The following is a 23,268-nucleotide window of genomic DNA, read 5'->3' on the forward strand; positions in this document are numbered from 1 at the left end:
TTCTGTGACTCGGTATTATATTGTCCTTGCCTGTTCTTGCACTATTATATATTCTCTTTGAATAAAGTATGAAACGTTGATGTAACGTTCAAATTATGTATTTGTCCATAAATGTGTGTAACACTCGAGGATTTCGGTTTTTATTTACACTCTAGATTAACGAATTTATAAATACATATATCCTATCCTGTCATGTAAACTCGATGTGGATATAGCGTCGCGCGACTTTCGTGGTGAATACAAAACATAAAAATATACACAATTTACAGTTGTAGACAGAGATGTTACCAAGGGCAGAGAAGTTACACAAAAAAAAAAAATACATGTATATATGTATATGCATATATATTATGTACATACACATATACTTGCGTTTGTATACACGTGTATATGTAGGCATTGTCCGTCGAACTTCGAACTTAACATTAAAGTAAAACGTAACACATTAGGAACGTTATGCGAGAAGGAAGAATGCGCTAAATATGACATCTCGTCTTAAAGTTCGTAATTGCAGCCGTTATCTTATATTTCATTCGAATATGTTTATGCTAGAGCTAATGAATAATCAAAAGCATTATCTTTTACCAGTTCGCATGATGATTACAAAAATAGACTTTTTAATGACATGGTAATGATGAAAATCAATTTAATAATTTTCCTTACGTCGAAATTATAGCTGAAAATTTTTAATGTCATCCATTATTAAACAATTTCTTAGAAAATCTTTAGTTGATCTTTGATTTTTAAAAGATTATTCGTCATTGACGGTAGGTAACGCATTCAGAACTTTCATCCGGCTTGTTTGCGATATGACTAGCGCACTGCCATTGCATTCGTGGTTCGCTTTAAGTTGATGTTGAACGGACAACACGTTAACTTTTGCGTATAAGATTGTATACATATACCGAACAGGGCGAACCAATCCAATGTTAAAGTTCTTTAAAAATGTTCTGCCCCTACTAAGAAACGCTAACATCGACCTACTATGTGAGCGAAAGAGCGATTCGAATAGAAACACGAGGTTTCTGATCCGCTAGATGACGAGTACACAGTACACACTTGGTAGAGGAATCGCTCTTACCGTTAATAAAATATTACAACATTTGCATTCAGATTTCGAAGACGCGCTCAATCTGTAATCACAGACGCGATGGGTCCCAAAGAGCCGCGTTAATGTGTAAACCAACACCGTATAAAAAGCTTTCTTCCACACCCTAACTGGTAATTTTTAGTTACCTTGTAAAAGTATCGTGATTATATTCTTGTAAATTGGAGAAAAAGTAATAAATACATCTTAAGAAGAGCATGGTCGTATTTCTCCACGTCTGTGTTTACGGATTGATCCTCCGATTGCGCATACAGTTCTCTTTTCTTTTTATGTACACAGAGTCAGGTATCAGGTACCGATTTAACTAAAAAAAACATTCGCTCGCGAGAATCCAAGACACGGAACTTAACTCAGTTCGAAGCCCGCGCCGGCTTGTATAGCATACAAAAGTTTCTCGCGTAGAATCTTCTCGTCCGGGAATTCTGGGAGCTTCAGCAAATTCATACAGGTACTGGAAGTCGGCAAGTGATCTACACTGCCAGCTTGTTGAATGCAAAATGGTGGGTCGAGTTCCTGAAACATTAACAAGAATACTCTATTAAAGAAATGAATCAGGAAAGAAAAGAAGAAAGGAAAGATGAAACGTATATGCAATAAAACTGTAAGCGTATAAATAAAACTCAAAGACATTGGCGAATAGGCATACTTTGAATCCAAGCAGCGGTGGTCGACTACAACTGGTAACAAACTTGAGCAACAGACTCTTCTGTTGGTCGTTGAATTCGTTGACAACCTTCCAGAATGCGGTAATTGTAGGATGTTCAGGAGCGTAGCCTCCGGTGTAGTTTGTATGCAACTTCAAGTCATTGACGTCAACCGGGATCTGAGCACCGGATATCAGAACTTGCAGCTCTTTGTTGTTGAACATCTGGAGCCAATCCATTGAGATCACGCTGCTAATGCCTTGTTTGAATGCGCAACATTGCGCTCGGATCTGTTTGTTCAACTTGTAGTCAGCTATCAAATGAATGTACTCGATACGGTTGTGATTGGTCACCGGTATGTCAGAGCCACTCGGTTTCAGCTCGTCGACTCGTCGTTCACCCAGCTCGTCCGACAGAATCGTGAAATCCAGGCCAAGATCGGTAACGTCGCCTTTGTAACTCTTAAGATATAATAGATTCCTGTACATGATCGGGTCCAACGAGGATAAGTGATGCACGTCGACGTTCGACTGAAGGCCAACGATCTTCGACAAGAAGAACTCCGCGAATGGAAGCTCTACTAATAGGTTCTCATAGAGAGCTTTGCCGAATATCCTACCAATAAAATAATAATGCTTCGGGAAATCGTCGACCAACGATTGCACCGTCGGGTTCGGGTACAGCATGTTATCCTTGGTGAGCCTGAAAAAGCCCCGATTGGGGTCGAAACAGGTTTTCAACAATTCCGATAGAAACTCTCTGAACAGGCCGCCGCCATCTATGCCGGCTTCCTCCAGTCCGGCGGAGTTGACCAATTGCACACGCATTTTCAGTCGCAACTCTGGTTCTTTCTCCAGGGACAACTTTCGGAACGCGTCCTCGTAGAGGTAGTTTCTCCTTACCGATATCGTGATCGACGGCCCTTGCAAGAAGTGTGTCATTTCACCTTGTAGCTCTGACTTGTCCCGGTAGATCAATGACTGAAACACTATCACACGGTCGTTGAACGGCACGACGAACGGTATCTCGCGAAGCAACGTCAACGTTCGAACTTCTCTTGAGGACAATGGTGGACCCTCTTCCAATTTCTCTCTGGTGAACACTCGGAGCCCTTGAAACGGGACGTATTCCCGTAGTCGACGTCTATCGAATGTAAAATTCTGCGGTTTGTCGATAGGTATCAGGATATTTGAGGCGAACCAGTGTCCCTCTGGGCAAAATTGCTGTCTCAAATCTCTGGTGTACAGTTGGCGTAGTAGACCGACGGTCACCTTGAACAGATGCGTCCAGATTTTGGTGTCCTGCTGACTCGGTACCTGACAGGATGATCCGAGGACTGCATCCTTGTAATCGTTTCGCACGGTTAGCTTGCTATCAGGGAATGCTAACTCTACCAATCCCAAGCAAACACCTTTTAGATGGCTGGACAACGTCACCAATTCCGAGATCGTGAACGGCATAGCTTGCGGTCCGTTCATATCTGACTGTTGCTCACTCATTGTCGTCGCCATCGTTTCAACGAAAAACTCTGTGTCGTGTAACGTGGCGATTAGCAAGCTAAATAGCGAACAAAACACGACTAGAAGCGGAACAATCTTTTTCGTGTCCTCGCTCGAAAGACCAAGCCCGCGCGACATGATCTGCAGCAGCGGTGTCGCTCCGCCGAACAACGACACTTGAGAAACTGACAACAGAGCGTTCCATAAGTTTTTCAAGAATATCGGTCTGAACGCGAGCATGTATAACAGTTTATACTTATGTGTGGCTAGTTTGTTGGTGATCAGCAAATGATGGCATAGTTGGCACAGTGGTTGCAACACCGCCGGATCTTTAGTTCGATCCACCGCTGACAGTATCTCCTGAACGCGGTGCTGCTCGTTCAGCATTTCCAGGCACTGGTGCAAAATGTCAGCTTGCTCTTCGTCGATCATGCTAGCATTCGACTCAGTGTCTGAATCGTCCGTTTGATCTATATCTTGTTCAGCAGCCAACGGAACTATCATCGAGCTTATCGCGGCGAGAACTTGCAGGTAATTGATTAGACCGTCCTTCGATTTGTATGTCGCTGCAATAAGAAAACATTAGTATTTGTTTCTATTGATGATCTGATGCAGCTGACTCACATACTTACACAAACGATTCGATTTTAGAGATAAAACGGAATAAAATAAACTCATAGTATGCTCTATTTGAACTCTGTTGATGCAGTCGATCAGCTGATCGTATGGAAATTCTTTATATTCAGCCAGAGATGGAATAATAAACATTCGAATTGCATCAGACATTTTCGGCGATAATATACTTCTACAGAGCTCCTTTAAGACGAGCTCGGCAAAATCGTCCTTCTGATCTAAATACCCGATCAAGTCCAATGGTCGTTTTATCATGTCCACTAGATACTTTGATAACGGGGTTGCCGCAGCAGAGCTGGGCTCTAACATAGGCGGTACTTTTTCATCTATTAATTTCCTTAATCGATCAAAATATTTGTGTTTTATCAAATATACAAAGATTATTTCTAAATATTTATAACTTTGTTCTCCTAAAGTCTTTTCTGTATCCTCTCGACTAGTAAATGTTTCTAAAGCCCTTAATGGTATTGCCAATGAGCTGTATAAGGCTCCATGTATTAGGGCTTCTGAATTGTGTTCCATACACATACGAAGCATCCATCTGTAACATATTTCATTAGATGGAGGCTTTGTAATGTTTTCGTTCATACTGTCAATATTACCTTAGTCTCCATAACCATTCAGGACAATTCACACATTTCTGTTTGATTTCTTGTTCGTGCTTTAAAAAATGTTGCAACATCCAAACCAGTCTACCAGTATCCAGAGAAAAATCGTAAAAGAATAATAATTTTCGAAAATACACTATTAAGTCCTCCAAATTCAAATTTCGAAGACCAGTGGTCTGTTGCAATCCATCAAATTCTTTTCTCACGATTATCTTCGTACGCTTCCTAACAATGAAACCGCAGACGAACGCTTGAATTTTCAAGGCTGCATAATGTCTTCTGCGCTGCTGTTCTCGTTTTAAACGCTCCAATTGGGCATGTTGCAATAGCAGCGACTTTTCCGCTCTATCATCTCTCCTGCTCGCACCGGCTAAATTTTGTTGTGGTTTACGTCTGTAATCTCCTTCGAAACTGTACATCATGTATCTATGTTTCCTCAATAACATAGCAGGTTTATTCATCTCTAAAACGTATCACCAAACCGATAAATATTTATCATTGTCGTTATGGAGGAAGTACGTGTATGGGAAAATGCCTAATATTTTCGATTACTTACCATAGAGGAAGACTTACTGTATACAGTAACGGCTCCATAACTGCAATCGAAATTTCTTGAGATCATTGCAGTTACAAAGCCACCACAGAGCATTCTTACAGAAACGAAACTCATTTGTCGAAAGCTCTGCCGTTCACGATCCCGAAATTTTCGATCTACATGGGGACAGTGTTGCCGTTTTTGTAAATTGATATCACTTACTTTTATGTTCGACTATCGAATCGAAGAGAATAAAAGGGCCTACATGTAAAAAATTGGAAACATCAGAAAGAGCAGCAACATTTAAAATGTGGTGCGGTGTGAAATTACGTTTAACAAATATACACATGTTCAAATACCGAGCATTACTCACAAAATTAATTATACGTATTTTTTGTGTATTTCAATTAAGTTTTATATGTCTTGTGTCTAGATATTAGAGAATTTAAACAATATAACATAATTATTGCTGTGTAAAATGCAGTACATAATGTACAAACTTGCATACTCATGCGCCTTTCGATACGGATTTCTGTGGCCACAATTTACGAACGCATGCGCGCCAGAAATTCATTACCAAGAAAATCAGAATTTCTCTTCTGTAAGAATACTCGATGCATTATTCGACAATGGTAGCGCTTATGATCACGCGACAGACTTTTTATTGGTTCACTTTACAGCAGGTGAATATGTATCTGTTTAAAATAAATCCAAGCCAAAGTCCTTGATAACTGTGTTTGCCCTTGCAAGCGAAAGAGACTAACAAATATTAATGTTTTTAAATATTGATTAAAGATAAATCCCCTCCCATTTCATTTCGAATAAGTTATTGAATGAAAATATCAAATAAAAACGATTGTAATTTGAAACTCTAAGGTCTTCCTCTGTTCGGTATATGTATATCCTACTACTTATTTGTGCATATACATATATATGTATCTATGCGCATACACACGATGTTAGGTGCCGTGTATGGATGAGTGTCGTCTCATGCATACATAAGCGCGAACGATTCACGTGAATTCAAATTTTTCTCACAGTTTCCTGTCTATGTTCCCTACTTTTTCATTGATCATCAACCATAAAATAGTGTCTGCTGATCAATTTTGGCGTTTTCTGCTGAATTTCTAACAGAAGTTGAGTGACTCGAGTTCACGATGGTAATTGCGTTTGATTAAATTTGAATTTCTTTTAATCTTGCAAAGCTACAAGTTAAAGCGTCACCTTGCCCTATTTTCGTACAATTTTCTTAAGCAAAATATTCTAGTTTGTGGTTGCTGTTATCAAGGTTTGTTATGGTATTATCGGAATATGTAATTTATTCAATTTTCTTTTTTTCAGGGTAACGAAAGTTCATTGCCTATGGAATTATGTTCGAATTGTAAGTCAACATCAAATATTATTTTCACTATTTTCCAAGTTAATCTATTTTATTTGTACGATCTGTCCTGTTTAAACGGCATTGAATTTACTTTTATCGTTTTATAGTTGGTCGGAACGTACCGTAAAAATATTTTTTATAATACGAAATGGATTATTATCGTGATACATAGCTTCAAAAGATTTCTCCCTTTTTAATTTCCATACTGCCTCTAATTTATTTTTATCACTAACTAAACATAGCACTTATGAAGTTTCTGTCCCTGTGTTTGTTCATTCATTAATATATAGTGCTACAGTTACATATATATACATATATAGAGTGATCATATTAATATCAATTTATGATAAAAACATTATTGAAATTATGTGTGAAATAATTTTACTTACTAATATAAAATTAATTGATGTCTCAGTTGATGTCGATGAAATTAGGAGACTAGGAAAACGTTTTAGAAAGTTAGATTTGGATAACAGCGGTGCACTGAGCATTGATGAATTCATGTCGTTGCCAGAATTGCAACAAAATCCTCTGGTTCAACGTGTCATTGATATATTTGATGCAGACGGTAACGGAGAAGTGGACTTTAAAGAATTTATCCACGGTGTTTCACAATTCAGTGTTAAGGTATACAAAATATTTGTTTTTTAAAACCTTAACATTTCATTGAAAGAAAATATTTTGTTTTACAGGGTGATAAAGAGAGCAAGTTAAGATTTGCCTTCAGAATTTATGATATGGATAATGATGGTTTCATAAGCAATGGAGAATTATTCCAAGTACTTAAAATGATGGTAGGAAATAATCTAAAAGACACACAACTTCAACAAATAGTTGATAAAACAATATTGTTTGCCGATAAAGATGAAGATGGAAAAATAAGTTTCGAAGAATTCTGTTCTGTAAGTATTTATGGACAATATGATTAATACTAGCAATAATTGTGTAATATATTTGTAATGTAAAAATTCTAGGTTGTTGGAAATACAGATATTCATAAGAAGATGGTGGTTGACGTTTAAATAATCAAAATCTGTAAAAACGAAAAAAATATTAGATATCAATATATGGTAATATCAATTTGACTTTATAAATCCATTACTAATAACAGATTTTATTGAATAGTTGTAAGTAACAAAGCTCTGTGTAGGTTGAAATCATGACCACTACCAAGCCTTCGGTCAAGCCAATTTATATATAAGTTTATCGCCGTTAAAGTTTTATTTATAATGCAACGTATATTAGAGTTAATTCACCGCCAACTTTCTAATATCGAGCACACCTGCTATTTCGTGTAACCTTAACGTTATGCGTCTGCGCACCTTTTGTTAAAATACATACACACATATATATATATTTATTTTTTAGTTAATATTAATGCGTTTATTTTGTTATTATTTGTTTAATTTATAATCTCATTTACTACATATGTGAAAGATTAATTCCAAAAATTACGGAAATACAATCGGGTAAATGTAAGTTATTAGATGAGATAATTTTTTTTTAAACATTACATTTTACATGCGGCACGTCTTCTAATTATTATTGTACAGTATTCTCGACTAATGTGCAATACTTTTAAGAAGAGCGTTACATTTTTTGCTGTGTTCTTTTAGTTTTTTAATGAAACTTCATTGAAATCATATGAATGGGAACGTCCTATTTATATTATAATACGCAAACAATTATGTTATCAACAATGAATCTCCAGAAAGCTTCCAAATAATTTCAGACGAACTATTGTACTATATATTGTTTCATATTTAATTACTACTGGTTGTGCATTTGAAAGAAATACATGTTATTTGATTAAGTACTGTTAATATTGGAGAAGTACTTTTTGGTAGAACCATGTTGGATCTTGTCATAAAAAGTCTGTTTGTACTACAACATGAATAAGACTGAAACCCAAATGGTATTTTTTGTAACTTTCAAATGCATAATTACATTCGTATAATTATATTTATTCCTTATATGATTATTAAGAGGATAACATTATAATATTTAAGGATTTATGCGTGTCCTTTTACTCCATTAATATGATTGTTTATACATATACATGTTATCAAATCTTAATGTCCAATCAAAGTTCAAAATTACAAGCTATGTTGAAATAAATTTATGTAACATTTATTAAATCTGATATTTACGAATCTATCTAAGATATCTTATTTTTTCAACCTTTAAACTTTCGCGCAACAAAATTCATTTAAATATCATCTTAAATGAATAGAAAAATTAGCTGGCTAATGTTAACGAATTAATTTACAATGCTTAATTAAATTTTTATTAGATTGTGCTATTCCTTTCATCATCAATTTCATACAATACATTGCCATAAACTGAGCAATAGTGTTCATTAGCAATTCAATTAACAATTCTCTTGTTAACAGCTTAATTAATAGATATATAATAGTTATAATATTTTTGTTATGAATGTTTATGAAAATAAACAATTTTGTTCACTTCTTTAATTTTACCTTCCTTTTATTGGATAATTAGGGAAACAGTTACAGTCATTGTACTAAATACAGTCATAGAATTATGTAGCGGAATAAGATAAATAAATATCTTTCATGGACGTGCGTCCTTATGTTTTAAAATCCAAAAATGATTTTTAACAGCAACCATAGAAATTCTTGCAGAACTTTGTCGCTTGATTAACTATGAACAAAACATAAAACATAAATTAACATCTAAAAAATTGTAACACAAATCAAAAGAATGTGAATAAAAGTTACTTTTGATATGAGATCTTTGGCTCCTGGTGTTATTACAGATGGCCATTCTATATTCACGGTTTTTATTTTAGCGTATGTTTCTTGTTGAGAATCACTTAGAAAAGGTGGATTACCAACTAAAAATTCATAACAGAGGATACCTAAACACCAATGATCTACGTATATATCATAATTTTGCCCTGTCACCATTTCTGGTGGTAAGTAATCTAATGTTCCGCAAAGAGTGTTCCTCCTGCAATTATTGAAACCGTGAATAGTTTAAATATACTTCCAAGATTTGTTAATAAACCGTACTCACTTAGATGACGGCGCATGAACAGACCACCCAAAATCAGCCAATTTGACATCACCTTCATATGTAAGCAATAAATTTTCTGGTTTTATGTCTCTGTGAATTACGTTGTTGCGATGGCAATATTCTAATGCATCCGCAACTTGATAAGTATATTTTGCTGATCTAAATAACAGAGGATTGCATATAAAACATTACATAGCATGAAGATTATTCATTTAGAAATACATACAAGTGTTCATTGAATCTTTCATAGGGTTGACGCTTTAATTCTTTATATAATTCTCCTCTAGCTGCAAATTCTAGTACAAGATAAATGCGTTTGTGGTCATGGAAGTAAGTTAACAATTGGAGGATATGAGGATGCCTGAAAATAAGATATTGTAAGATATACACAAAATTAAAAGAACTCGGTTACAATTATGTATAATTACCTCAAGTGCGTTTGAATTTCAATTTCACGCATTACTTGCTTCTCTACGCGACCTTTCATTAATTCTATTTTATACAAAGTCTTTAAAGCAACCATATAATGAGTAGTTTTTTCTCTAGCTAAATAAACACGGCCAAATTTACCACGGCCCAATGGTGATCCAATCTCAAAATCATTCAAATTCCATTTATATCTGAAGAGTAAACAATTAGTTTTATCATATCTACCTGATCGTATACACGCAAATGTTGTTAAATGTATTAACATTTTAGTTTAATAATAAAAAAACAAATTAACTTAACATACCTATGACCTCTGCTAGTAACATGTTCTTCCATTTTATTCAATGTTTCTAAAACAGTCTCTCTATGTTCAGGTGGACAATTAGAAGATAATTTAAAAGGATTTCCGAGTGCCATGATTGATTCTGATTCCTCTTAAAAAATGATTTTTCTTAAACTCGCACCTGTAATACTACACCATTATTTAATCGAATTTGTGAAGCAATTCAACACATACTCAAATAAAATAGATCAGCATGTTTTCTATACCTTAAAATACCTTCGTCAAATAGTATTTAATAACTTTTAAACAAATCCATTAATTATTATACAGTATCAGAAAAAAAAATACTATTTGACACTTTCAGTTCCCTCGCTCCAACGGCTCCAACATTTGATTTAAACTTCAGTTGCTGTTTGGATGATATTGACGCTTCGCGTGGTCAAAAACTGAAGCTTCGTTTAGGGTTCGTAGCGCCAATTAGTCTAGCGACAAAATGCTGAAACCAGTATATAAAATTACCGATAGATGATTTTGGCTAATAGTTTCAGCATTTTGCCGTTTACTAATTGTCGCTGTACAAAACCTGAACGAAGCTTCTTCATTTTGCCAGAAGAGGTGCCAGTATCATCTTAAATCATCGATCTTAGAGTACATTGTAATATTTTAATACTATCTCCACTGCTTTCATTAAAAGCTTTAATTAAAGCCGGTAGAATACTTTCGATACATCGGAATTAAATATGTTTTCTATCACATTATGATTTAATTATTGCCGCGCTTTTTAACATTTCCAATTTCTATATATATATATGTATATATAAATATATATGTTATGTATATATATAAAACTGCTGTACATGCTATTCGCGACTGGTAGGTCTGCACAGCAGTAGTACATGCTGCTTCGAGACTGTGTGAAACTACAACATGTACGTATGCGATGAACATTTCACAGATGCATACATGCTCTAAGTTCCGAAATGTTCCGTGAGCGTTCATCTTAGACCATATGGTCTAAGCCTCATACGCTAAGGTGTTCTCCGTGGACTGGGGATTTTTGGAGACATTATATTTCCCTTATTTTGATCATTTCCCTAGCGTCAACGATTGTCTCTATATACAAGCATGCATGTGTGCATGTACACATACATACGTACGTATTAGCCGCAGCTAGGCATAGACATTCGTCGTCACTAGTCGTCGTTGATCGTCATCACTGTCACTCGGGCTCGGGTGAGCTCGGGTTACCCGAGTTGAGTACCGAGCAGAGTACAACGTACAGCTGAAGCAAGTGCGAGACAGGGTAAAGTGCTCGAACTTCGAACTGGCTTGACCCCAGATCCTTATGTTGTTCGAGTTCGAGTAAATTCTACCAATACGGAGTTCAACTTCTTGACGAAGCGATGGCTGATTTTCTAGATTCTGAAGCGGAGGAAAGCGAGGTATTTTCAATGTTTAATTGGGTTCGGAATAATCTGTGCTATTCCTTTTTGCTCTGTTGCTTCGACATTTCGGCAACTTATGTCACTTATCGATATGTTCCGTTGTATTATAGGAGGAGGAGGAGTTGAATGAGAATGAGAAGAAAAAGTTGAAGAAGATAAAGGCCGTCGAAGAGAGTGAGGAAGAGGAAGAGGAAGGTAAGATGGAGTAATATATTTTGATTATCCGTCGTGATCGCGCACGGAACTTTTTGTACCACAAAGTATAATAACTATTGGTGTATGCTAATTGTTACGCAATAAAAACAACTGTATACTTTTCGTTCGCAGACGACGAAGATCGCTTACGCGAGGAACTTAAGGATTTGATAGACGACAATCCCATAGAAGAAAGTGAAGGGGAGGACAGCGATGGATCTGGTACTTCGAAAAAGCGCAAAAAGAGTGACGACGAGGATTTTGATGATCGGTTGGAGGACGAGGATTATGATTTGATAGAAGAAAATTTAGGTGTTAAAGTTGAAAGGGTACGTATAATATACATATATATATAAATGTATATACAAATTAGTCTGTTATACCCAAAAATTAATCGATCGTACGGATGTAGTGATGTGATCCTTTACTTTAGAAACGTTTCAAACGCCTCCGCAGGATACAAGATGAGGAATCTGAAGAAGAACAAGAAAAGGAGGTGGACGAGGATAGGGATGCTATCGCGAATGAGCTATTTGAAGGCTCTGGAGACGTAAGCTAGATTCTTAATCCTTACGTGTTGATATATATGATTTTGTTTTTAGTTCTAATGAAACATTCGCTGTTTTTCATAACGTGAAACGCTTAACTTTTGTGCTTGTTTTCATACCTCTATCAGGAAAGAGAAATTAGTATGGTATGTACGGTAGACAGAAAGACGAATCACCGTTGTGCTTCCACTTCGTTCTCGGGTACAGGTTTTTGTTATTTATTAGGAAGACGAAAGGAGAAGCGAACGGAGCCACAGGCCGGAAGTGGAGACGTTCGACGAGGAAGGAAGCGAAGGAGAGTACACCGACGCGGATGATTTTATCGTTGACGATGACGGCAGACCAATCGCCGAGAAACGTAAAAAGAAGAAGCCTATATTTTCCGATGCAGCATTACAAGAGGCTCAGGATATTTTTGGTGTTGATTTCGATTACGACGAGTTCGGTAAGTATGGCGAAGAGGACTACGAGGAGGAAGAGGAGGAGGAGGAGGAGGACGACGAATACTTGGACGAGGAAGATGCCGAAAGACCGAGAAGACCAAAGAAACAATTGAAGAAGAAGACCACAAGGAAGAGTATTTTTGAAATTTACGAACCGAGCGAACTGAAACGTGGTCATTTCACCGACATGGACAACGAAATACGCAACACGGATATACCTGAAAGAATGCAGCTACGTTCGGTTCCTGTTACACCTGTCGCAGAGGGTTCCGATGAGTTGGATCTGGAAGCCGAGTGGATCTATAAGCAGGCGTTCTGTCGTCCGACTATCTCTATTCAAGACGCTCACTTGAACGCCGAAGCCAAAGAAAGAGCTCGAAAGGGACCGCAGACGATTGGAAAAATTAAGAAAGCTTTAGATTTTATGCGGAATCAACACTTTGAAATTCCGTTCATATCGTTTTACAGAAAAGAATACGTTCTGCCAGAGCTGAATATTAATGACCTTTGGAAGGTGTACAAATTCGACGCGAAATGGTGTCAGCTGCGCCAAAGAAAAGATAATCTATTGAAATTGTTTGAAAAGATGCGGAACCATCAGCTCGACGAGATTATGAAAAATCCTGACGCTCCATTAGCTGACAACGTACGTGTGATCAAGGATGATGACATAGAACGACTAAAGAACGTGCAAACCAGCGAGGAATTGAACGACGTGTACCATCATTTCATGCTCTACTACAACCACGAGATTCCGGCGATGCAGGAGTCTGTCCGACAGAAAGAGAAAGAAGCACGACGAGAGGCAAAACTTCAAAAGCGTAGGCAACAACTCGTGGAAGCTGAAGAAAACGGCGAAGATCCACCACCAGAGGAAGAACCGGAAGTGGAGGAGGAAGAGGAGACAGATGAGACTTTGAAACAAGCAGTACGAACCGGTCCGTACTCGATCTGCAGGCGAGCTGGACTTGATGGCTTAGCGAAGAAATTCGGCCTCACACCGGAACACTTTGCCGAGAATCTGCGAGACAATTATCAACGACACGAGGTGGACCAGGAGCCCACGGAGCCGTTGACCATCGCGAGCGAGCACTGCAACCAAATTCTCGGAACGCCGGAAGAGGTACTGAAAGCTGGGCAGCTTATGGTGGCGATACAATTGGCTCGCGAACCACTGGTCAGAAAATGCGTCCGGGAAATGTACATGGAAAGAGCAAAAATATCGATTAAACCAACAAAAAAGGGGATCAAGGAGATTGACGAGAACCATCCTATCTACGCAATGAAGTATCTCAAGGATAAACCCGTGCGTGACCTCGTTGGCGATCAGTTCTTAAACCTGGTAATAGCCGAAGAGGATAAACTGATCACGATCTCGTTAAGCGATAGCATCGAAGGCAACACTACTAGCAATTATGTAGACGAGACAAAGCAGCTATATTATCGGGACGAGTTCAGCAAAAATGTCCAAGACTGGAACGCTTTGAGAGTTGGCAGCGTGGAGATGGCACTGACGCGTATGGTCATACCCAGCCTAAAGAAAGAACTCAAAACGAATCTAATCGCGGAAGCTAAGGAATGTGTGATGAGAGCATGCTGTCGTAAAATGTATAATTGGATAAAAGTGGCTCCGTTCACTTGCGAGCTACCAGAAGAGGAGGACGAGGAATGGGACACCAGCAAGGGACTTCGCGTGATGGGTCTGGCGTACGTTCCCGATTACTCTCAAGCTGCGTTCACCTGCCTCATAGCTCCGGACGGGGAGTGTACCGATTACCTAAGACTACCCCATCTGATGAAACGAAAGAACAGCTACCGGGAAGACGAGAAAGTCATGAAGGAGGCCGACCTGCTGGCTCTCAGAAATTTCCTAGCCACAAAGAAGCCACATGTAGTAGTGATCGGAGGTGAGTCTAGAGAGGCGATGATGATCGCTGCCGATGTTAAAGAATGCATTACGACACTGGCGGAGGAAGAACAGTTCCCGGCTATTCAAGTCGAGATTTGCGACAATGAATTGGCCAAAATCTACTCAAATAGTAACAAGGGTGTGTCCGAATTTCGGGACTATCCAGAGCTGTTGCGGCAGGCAATCTCATTGGCCAGAAGAATGCAAGACCCTCTGGTTGAGTTCTCTCAATTGTGCACCGCCGACGAGGAGATACTCTGTTTGAAGTACCACAGTTTGCAGGATCAATTGCCGAAGGACGAGCTCCTTGAAAACCTGTATCTAGAATTCGTTAATAGGGTGAACGAGGTCGGTGTTGACGTGAATAAGGCAGTACAGCAAGCCTATTGTGGGAACCTGGTGCAATTCGTATGTGGTCTCGGTCCACGAAAAGGACAAGCGTTGATCAAAATGCTGAAACAGACCAATCAAAGGTTAGAGAACAGAACACAGCTGGTAACCGCTTGTCACATGGGACCCAAGGTTTTTATTAATTGCGCCGGTTTTATCAAGATAGATACGAACAGCTTGGGAGACAGCACCGAAGCGTACGTGGAGGTACTCGATGGGTCCCGTGTGCACCCAGAAACCTACGAATGGGCGAGAAAAATGGCAGTCGACGCGCTTGAGTACGATGACGAGGATGCGAACCCCGCCGGTGCTCTTGAAGAGATTTTAGAGTCGCCCGAGAGGCTGAAGGACTTGGATCTTGACGCGTTCGCGGAGGAGCTTGAGAGACAGGGATTCGGTAACAAGTGCGTCACACTCTACGACATAAGGGCAGAGCTGAATTGTCGTTACAAGGATTTGCGGGTGCCCTATCAGTCGCCGAGTGCGGAGAGGTTGTTCGATATTCTGACCAAAGAGACGCCAGAAACATTCTATGTGGGCAAACTGGTCCTTGCAACTGTGGTGGGTATCAGCCATAGGAAACCTCAGGGCGATCAACTCGATCAGGCGAATCCCGTAAGAAACGATGAGACTGGTCTGTGGCAGTGCCCGTTCTGCTTGAAGAACGATTTCCCTGAGCTCTCCGAGGTCTGGAATCATTTTGACGCAGGTGCTTGCCCGGGTAAAGCAACCGGTATCAGGTTGAGGCTGGATAACGGGATATCTGGGTACATTCACATTAAGAACTTATCCGACAGACACGTTGCCAATCCCGAGGAAAGAGTCAGCATAGGGCAGATCATTCATTGCCGTATCATCAAAATTGAGGTTGATCGATTCAGCGTTGAGTGTACCAGCAAGAGCAGTGATCTTGCGGACAAGAACCACGAATGGAGGTACACGGCCTCTTTATAGCTTTGCGACCCTGCTTTGTATTATAGTAATTTTTTTATTTCGCTATCTCGAACCTAATTCAAGCTGTTGTTTTGTTGAGATCTTACGTTCATAATTTCTATGACGTTTCAGACCACAACGCGATCCTTTTTACGACATCGACACGGAGCAGAAAGACGTTAAGGTCGAGGAGGATGCGAAAAAGGCGAAGCAACGGCAAACCTACGTAAAGCGAGTGATCGTTCACCCATCTTTCCACAATATCAGTTTTGCTGAAGCAGAAAAACTGATGCAGACGATGAAGCAAGGTGAAGCAATCGTCAGACCGAGCAGCAAGGGTGCTGACCATTTAACGGTCACGTGGAAAGTCACTGACGATGTCTACCAGCACATTGACGTTAGAGAAGAAGGGAAAGAGAACGCGTTTTCTTTGGGACAAAGCTTGTGGATCGGGAACGAAGAGTTTGAAGATTTGGATGAGATAATAGCGAGGCACGTGAACCCAATGGCCGCGTATGCTTCAGAGCTGTTAGACTTCAAGTATTACAAACTCACCGTGGAGGGGATCAAAGACAAGGCTGAAGAAATATTGAAGGAGCAAAAGAAAGACAATCCTGGAGGAATACCATACATAATATCTGCTGCCAAGGTTTGTCGCAATCGATTTCGGCGATTTTGGATGGTAATACAATCTGAGTTATCCATACACGTTTCAGAATTATCCTGGTAAATTCCTATTATCCTACTTACCAAGAACTCGATGTCGCCACGAGTACGTGACAGTGTCGCCGGAGGGATTCCGATTCCGAGGTCAAATGTTCGGCAGAGTGAACGATCTGTTCCGCTGGTTCAAGGAGCATTTCAGAGATCCGGTACCAGGACAATCGACTCCTAGCACTCCACGCGGTGCCATGACTTCCAGAACACCTTACCATACCACTCCAGGAGCAGTGAGCGGTGGGTAGTTTTCTTCGATACCAATGTTTCCCAATCTTCCTGGTCACTAGATTAGTCTTTGTAAGCCCGGGGGAACATTAATTGATAAATATTGAATTTGTTACAGGCATGAATCAAGAAGCGATACAAAGAGTAGCCCAAAATCTTCCTCATCACATGCTACACTCTCTGTCACAAGTAGCAAACCAAACTCCACATCACTACCCACCTCATACTCCAGGAACAGCAAGCGTAGCTGGTTATGGTGGTGTTCACACCTATCCGAACACACCGTACACGCCATCCGGACAAACGCCGTTTATGACACCGTACCAGACGCCGCATCATACTCCACACCATGGTCAGCCAACTCCCAGATACGGACAGCAGACACCTAATCATCAACAAGGTCCCTTCGTTCATCCACCTCCTCCCTCGGTCGCCACACCAGGTCACCATAGGTCCACTCCATCGCACAGACCTACACCTCCTATGTCGACACCTGGCGACCCGATGGATTGGAAAAAGGCGGCAGAGGCCTGGGCGAGATTGAAAACTGGCCCCCGAATGTCGTAAGTGTCCAACGATTAGGCTGTTAAATATTTCATTCAAAATCCAACACATTGCTTGTATAAATTGTTTCTATTAGCAGCTCGACGCCACGATACGAGGAATCGAGAAAAACTCCTCGAAACTATGAAGAATCCGTCGGTAGAACAACGCCACGGAATAGAACTTCGACGCGCACACCATCTTACAAATCTCCACGGGGAACGCCGCATACTAATTCTAGTCCTCGGAGTATGTCTCTCAGCGGAGACGGTACTCCTCTGTACGACGAAAGCTAACGGATTAGTTTCTACTTAATACTTCATGCTTTCGATAATACCATTCGGCCCAAAAATAGAAAAAAAAGTGCAATACGGAAAAGTCTGCAGGCGAATTGGAAATTACATGGCGTCTTGTCTCATCCAAGATTGCCCGTAGCTGACGAGTGTCTATCGTCCTGTATAAACGAAAAGAATGGCGAAGCTATTTACAAAGTTACTATACTCATGAATGAATCGTTATCTTCCCCTGCACATTTATATACTTAGGAATGCGATACTGGCTACATACTAAAATGGCATGTTACGTATATACGCATATGTACATATAAGGCGTCGTTTGAGACTCCGATTACGTTTAAACGTATCCACGATTGTACGGTTTGAAAAACCGTAAACTCTTATTTTATTAAAATTTTATTTGTCACTGCACCATCGCATATAGATTTACAGCTTCGTACCTATAACACATTCTCAATTTTAACTTTACTGACACTAAGTTATTGTACATTTCTTATGTTACTGGCTTAGGAGTGGAATATATTTCTTACGTGCTTTATACAATTGTTAAGTTACATTATTGAACAATAAAATAGTCTACACAATATTTCATATGTTGCAATAGCTTTAATACGTACATTTCGTTTCCACCTAAACAAACAAATGCATTTTTTCCCCAAAGTCGGAAAATAATTGATTTATATGATTAAGGTGTACAGATTTCTTTTGTGTATGTTTTATTCACGAAATACATATAAAACTTTACATTATTTTTCTTCAGTTATAACTAAGAGACACGTTTCTATTGTACATAAGATTCTTGATCCTCCGATAATGTGTCATTCGGGCAACGTTTACTTCGGTAACGAAAGTAATTTATGTTATAACGATTCCCGGATAAAGATTGATCCGTTGACCTGAATAAGTATGCTAGGCGTCAATAACATGGAACAGTAACTAGAATATAATCAAAAGTTTAACACAACCGAGAATTACACAAAAATGTTTTACATTTTTTTAACTGGTGATGTAATCTGTTTAGTATTCGATTTTGTTTTCCGTTCGGCTCTTTCATTTTCCAAACAATGTTTGCGCTGTAAAAATGAATAATGTGCATCTAGTGCTTTAATAGTTCGATCAATATTTAATAATAAATCATTTACCAATTTTTTTTTACTATTTGTCACACTTACGTCGGTATAGGACTCTTGCAAATTCGCAGTGAATCTTTGTCTCTGTTAAATTGATCACAGAGTTAATAAATATACCAAAAAGAGAAGAAGAAATATTACCTTGCTTGCAGGAGGGCTTCTAATGTCAGCGGCGTCACTTGAATCCGATAGTTCCTGAGAAATTTTCTTTTTCTTTCTTCGTTTTACCATTTCTTCTTTTGCACTTTCAACGTTTTCTGGACTCTATAATAATTTTATTCATTAAATTCTCTATCAAGTATCTAATCTATAATGTCTATTATAGCATCATAAACTGTAATGCAAGACGCACCTTAAATTCTCTCAAACGGTGTTCTTCGTTTGAATTATTTTCTTGATTCGTTGTTTTATTCATAGATTTATTTTTATTAAGACTTCTATTCATATATTCTCCTGAAGAGTCGTGTGAAGAACCTGGAGTATACACTGATTTATTATGTATCATAGATACACGTTCACCTGAAAAGAGAAAAACATTGTTATTTTGCTCGATTGTTAATCATACTTTAAAAAACAAATAACATCAATATTTTACCAGTCCAATAACTTAATGGAGGCATAATTCTCCTGCCTTTTGAGCTCTTGCGAACGTGTTTTATATTATTTTCTGAATCGTCCTCAGTTTCGACGGTATTTTGCAATAATTCCCATGTCTTGCAAAACTTATCTACTCTTGTAGGACATCCGTTACGGCAATGATTGACCAACTGTTTAGGTATCACTTTAACACAATAATAATTTTTAGTTGGTTGTCCCATATTTTTGATGAATGAAGTATTATAATTCCTTACCATGCTTATGATTATTTAAATCGCCATCTAGTAAGTAGAACTTATGATTTATTGTCTCGATCAATTTCGGTGATATTCGACGAAGTACAGCGTCCGTTTGAAATCTTCGTTTAACAACGTGACCAGCATCGCTACGCATTTATAATAATGAATTGTTGCTATATACTAATGAAACAAGATTCGCTTAATAGAGCATACTAACACTTACTTCAGTAATGATCCCTCAAAAATTAAACATAACGCAGGATTATATTTAAGTATTGGAGTCCAACCAGATAATTTTTCAGCTTTAATATTATCATTGTCTTGTTTTTCTTCGAAAATATGTGTTTGATGCAGCTGTGTAAAATTTTTTGATGCTTCATCTTCTTTCTCATTATTATCAATTAACACGTACGAATCAACGTCTTTTTTGATAGCATTAAGTGTTTTTATTGGAGACTTCTTCTGTACTAGAGGTTGTATCTCTTTCTCTGATCCTTTACCATCTTTATTAACTGTTTCAGCTTGCTTGATCTCTTTATACATTTTATTTGTATCGACGACCTCAGAACTAATCACAACAGGCTTGCTTATTTTATTAAATGACTGACACTGATTATTCGCAACGTTATAGTTCCGTTTCTTTGAAGTTTCATTCTTAAAATTTATTTCGGCAATAATGTCTTTATATTTTGCACTTCCATTGATCTCACCAGTACCACATTCATCTATATCAGAAGAGTCCGAACAATTTCCTGGTAATTTACAATGATGCATAGAATCTTTTTCAACAAAATGTTCTAACATTTTATGAGAATTTGTTTCTTTTGCGGAGACATTGAACCTTTTCCACTGTTGCCCCGCTGTTTGACAGAGATTAACATTCTTACTAACGTAATTTTTTACCTTTGAATTCGTTGTTGCCATTCCTGGAAACTCAAGATCTCCAATAATACTAACACCAGAATCATTACTGTACATATTATTATTACTTTGAATATTGCTCAAGAAAGTTGATTCCTCTCCCTGATTCTCAGAATACCGTTGTGAAAGCTTCGTTGATCTTGTTTTACGTTTATGAGGCTTCACCAAAACTTTTCTTTGTTGTAATATTCGTTCCGCAGAAATTTTCGGAATTCCAGTATAAATTTCACTCTCGCTATCAGAGTTATCGTTATCTACGCGATTATTTGATTTAGTATGATTTCTCATCTCTAATGAAGAGTCCTTAGGAGAAGCATTTTTGTTATGGTATACATTAATATTCTTACATTTATCCACCTCACATTCAATGGTTTTGTACGAAGAAATTAATTCATTACTGATATGTTTCTTTCGTTCTTGCAGTATACTTTTATCCTGCGTCGACGTTGAAATTTCCATATTTGAGTCATTCTCCTTAGTCGAGCCATGTGACACAACGTAATGTAAACAGTCGAATATATCAATAACTTTACTAACAAATTCTTCAGAACAATTTTGATCTTTTATACTATTAACAATTACATTTAATTTATCCTTCAATTTATTTGTTTTATTATCCTTACAGAGATACTGATTATCTTTGCTTGTATTGGGATTCAGTATTGTAAAATTCTGTTTGTTTTGACTTGTTTGCAAATTGGCAATTGGCTTTGGTGGAGATATATTTAAACTCTCTATAGATGCACACGTGATATCTGTTATTTCGCTTCTTAAGTCATCGTCACTATCTGCGAGTGGAGTAGGCCAACGAAACGCTGGTCTGGACCCCTGTCGAACATATAACTGCCATATCTGATGAACATTCTCCCAGTCGTCCGGAAATCCATTATAGAATTTACCTCTGATATAATCTGGCAACTCTATCGAGTAATTATATTTTAGTTTTATATATAAAAATATATAAACAACCTAGTTATATGTGAGAAAATAATAAAATAATTTACCACATTCAATGTCAACAATATTCCCTTCCAACTGATACATATGATTAGACACCGATTGAACCTTAGTTGATAATAATCTTCTTACAATAGGCTTGCTTCTAGCAAATTGGCTACTGTAATATTAAAGTAAAATTAGGATCAATGCATTTGTTTATGCTGCACGTAGACTTACCCATTTATTGTTCCTTGAATGATTAATTGTTTCTGTTCATTTAATAAGACTTTCCATCTAGTAAATGTTATAATTCTATGATGTGCTATTTTGTCAGGACTAATTTGTAGGGAAGCAGAATTATTTGATTTAAGAGATTGTTTATCGGTGTTAGATGAAGTATGTTTACTCAAATATACTGGTACATTCCTGTTGATATTATTAGCTAATGGTGTACTGTTCGCTTTTTTAGAACTCCTAGGAATAGAATTACAATTAGGAGGTGGCATCGCCATATGGTCTTGCAAGCCATTTGTACTGTTCAAATCTCTAATGCTGGATGTGGAAATAGCTTGATGATTATTCTTGTAATCCTTCTTTCCTAGCGCTATACTTCTCAGATTTTTGCTAGAAGAAACAATTTCGCTGCCAATTTTAAAGGCTCGCGAATCTGGTATATTAGTAGTGACATCGGATGCGTCCACATTGATGCTAGACATACTAGGAGACGTGGGTCCATGCCATGATTCATCTTCTAATCGAACTCTCTTTTTAAAAGAAGTTAATTTCAATGTCCGTTCCAATTGTTTATATCGTTCGTCATTTTGGAGATCTGAGAACGTCGTCTGTACAGACATAAACAGTTAATAGAATATCAATGAATAGATTCTTGTCTTACACATATAAACAATTACCTCTTCCATTTAGAAAAACTCGCGTAAATTATTCTCAGAAACGCAATATTTCACTTAAATATCTGATAAAGTATCATACAGTGTACGCGCGCAATTTCCATAACCCCCACTATATACTTTGAAATTTAAACGCACGATACATACATACGTACATGCGAACCTTAGACCATATACATACATTAATGGATCATACTACTACGCATAATCAGGCCGCATCTTGATCCGTTAGCTAGGATCGACATAGAAATTTTGTTAACTCTGATTGACCGAGACAGTATTCACTGCGAATTATTAATATTCGTTATTGTAGTGTATAATACATAGTGTCCCAATAATCCATAATACATAATAATACATAAAATACAGAAAATGCGGGGTTCTCGAAGTTATTTGAAGTAATTTTTTTTTCTTAGCGCTAACACAATCCGTAACTTTCAACTGGCGCGAGACGCCTAAGTCAATGAGTAAAAATGGGCTATGTTCGTTTGTTTTCTCAGCCACCTTGCGCCTGCTCCTTTAACTTTTGATACCATCCCCACCATTTTACTGCACATCGAATCCGCAGTGAATTCTGTCTTAGAATTGATAGCTAATTCAAGCAAAGTAATTCTACTCCTATTCTCGCTAACGAAGCGTAGCTACTTCGCCTATAAAATAGTTCTCATCTTTACGTCTATGTCGCCAACGCAATTGTAAAGATTTCTCTAAAAATCCTAAATAATTGT

At 37.9% G+C, this 23,268-nt stretch overlaps 6 protein-coding genes across 17 annotated transcripts in view; 2 read left to right on the forward strand and 4 right to left on the reverse strand.

Moving 5' to 3' along the window:
• LOC144474801 (26S proteasome non-ATPase regulatory subunit 6) overlaps nucleotides 1–23,268 on the reverse strand; it is a 262,460-nt gene that overhangs the window by 197,302 nt on the left and 41,890 nt on the right. The window lies entirely within an intron of this gene.
• LOC144475342 (ubiquitin-protein ligase E3C) lies at nucleotides 83–5,202 on the reverse strand. Its single transcript, XM_078191148.1, has 5 exons — nucleotides 5,049–5,202; nucleotides 4,487–4,955; nucleotides 3,884–4,425; nucleotides 1,755–3,817; nucleotides 83–1,621 (listed from the first exon to the last, which is right to left on the reverse strand). Exons 2-5 carry the CDS (start codon nucleotides 4,951–4,953, stop codon nucleotides 1,454–1,456), a joined length of 3,240 nt encoding a protein of 1,079 aa, XP_078047274.1. The 5' UTR covers nucleotides 4,954–4,955; nucleotides 5,049–5,202; the 3' UTR covers nucleotides 83–1,453.
• Nucleotides 6,041–8,565, forward strand: LOC144475164 (calcineurin subunit B type 2). The gene is made up of 6 exons (XM_078190767.1): nucleotides 6,041–6,187; nucleotides 6,369–6,408; nucleotides 6,824–7,035; nucleotides 7,101–7,310; nucleotides 7,383–7,478; nucleotides 7,559–8,565. Exons 1-5 carry the CDS (start codon nucleotides 6,185–6,187, stop codon nucleotides 7,428–7,430), a joined length of 513 nt encoding a protein of 170 aa, XP_078046893.1. The 5' UTR covers nucleotides 6,041–6,184; the 3' UTR covers nucleotides 7,431–7,478; nucleotides 7,559–8,565.
• Nucleotides 8,915–11,163, reverse strand: Aurb (aurora kinase B). Of its 3 annotated transcripts, none has more exons than XM_078191349.1 (7): nucleotides 11,123–11,163; nucleotides 10,181–10,340; nucleotides 9,876–10,067; nucleotides 9,674–9,808; nucleotides 9,448–9,606; nucleotides 9,150–9,381; nucleotides 8,915–9,072 (listed from the first exon to the last, which is right to left on the reverse strand). In XM_078191349.1, exons 2-7 carry the CDS (start codon nucleotides 10,291–10,293, stop codon nucleotides 8,983–8,985), a joined length of 921 nt encoding a protein of 306 aa, XP_078047475.1. In that variant the 5' UTR covers nucleotides 10,294–10,340; nucleotides 11,123–11,163; the 3' UTR covers nucleotides 8,915–8,982. The 3 variants fall into 3 exon arrangements, with proteins under 3 accessions (XP_078047475.1, XP_078047474.1, XP_078047472.1); XM_078191348.1 differs by lacking the exon at nucleotides 11,123–11,163 and adding an exon at nucleotides 10,426–10,538 and having other exon boundaries at nucleotides 10,181–10,348; XM_078191346.1 differs by lacking the exon at nucleotides 11,123–11,163 and adding an exon at nucleotides 10,426–10,524.
• On the forward strand, nucleotides 11,344–18,408 carry LOC144475422 (transcription elongation factor SPT6). Of its 5 annotated transcripts, none has more exons than XM_078191332.1 (10): nucleotides 11,344–11,601; nucleotides 11,715–11,799; nucleotides 11,932–12,128; nucleotides 12,233–12,349; nucleotides 12,476–12,493; nucleotides 12,573–16,024; nucleotides 16,155–16,671; nucleotides 16,739–16,979; nucleotides 17,086–17,530; nucleotides 17,608–18,408. In XM_078191332.1, the coding sequence occupies exons 1-10, from the start codon at nucleotides 11,563–11,565 to the stop codon at nucleotides 17,804–17,806; spliced, it is 5,310 nt and encodes a 1,769-aa protein (XP_078047458.1). In that variant the 5' UTR covers nucleotides 11,344–11,562; the 3' UTR covers nucleotides 17,807–18,408. The 5 variants fall into 5 exon arrangements, with proteins under 5 accessions (XP_078047458.1, XP_078047460.1, XP_078047459.1 ...); XM_078191333.1 differs by having other exon boundaries at nucleotides 11,345–11,601; nucleotides 17,611–18,406; XM_078191334.1 differs by lacking the exon at nucleotides 12,476–12,493.
• LOC144475423 (uncharacterized) lies at nucleotides 18,530–22,985 on the reverse strand. Of its 6 annotated transcripts, XM_078191345.1 has the most exons (12): nucleotides 22,544–22,985; nucleotides 22,351–22,474; nucleotides 21,870–22,256; nucleotides 21,698–21,810; nucleotides 19,996–21,613; nucleotides 19,788–19,918; nucleotides 19,532–19,717; nucleotides 19,289–19,455; nucleotides 19,078–19,200; nucleotides 18,949–19,020; nucleotides 18,797–18,879; nucleotides 18,530–18,702 (listed from the first exon to the last, which is right to left on the reverse strand). In XM_078191345.1, exons 2-12 carry the CDS (start codon nucleotides 22,371–22,373, stop codon nucleotides 18,588–18,590), a joined length of 3,018 nt encoding a protein of 1,005 aa, XP_078047471.1. In that variant the 5' UTR covers nucleotides 22,374–22,474; nucleotides 22,544–22,985; the 3' UTR covers nucleotides 18,530–18,587. The 6 variants fall into 6 exon arrangements, with proteins under 6 accessions (XP_078047471.1, XP_078047470.1, XP_078047465.1 ...); XM_078191344.1 differs by having other exon boundaries at nucleotides 21,870–22,474; nucleotides 22,722–22,985; XM_078191339.1 differs by having other exon boundaries at nucleotides 18,797–19,020; nucleotides 21,870–22,474.

The sequence above is a fragment of the Augochlora pura genome, chromosome 9 (genome assembly GCF_028453695.1).
Source record: "Augochlora pura isolate Apur16 chromosome 9, APUR_v2.2.1, whole genome shotgun sequence".
Lineage (NCBI taxonomy): Eukaryota > Metazoa > Arthropoda > Insecta > Hymenoptera > Halictidae > Augochlora > Augochlora pura.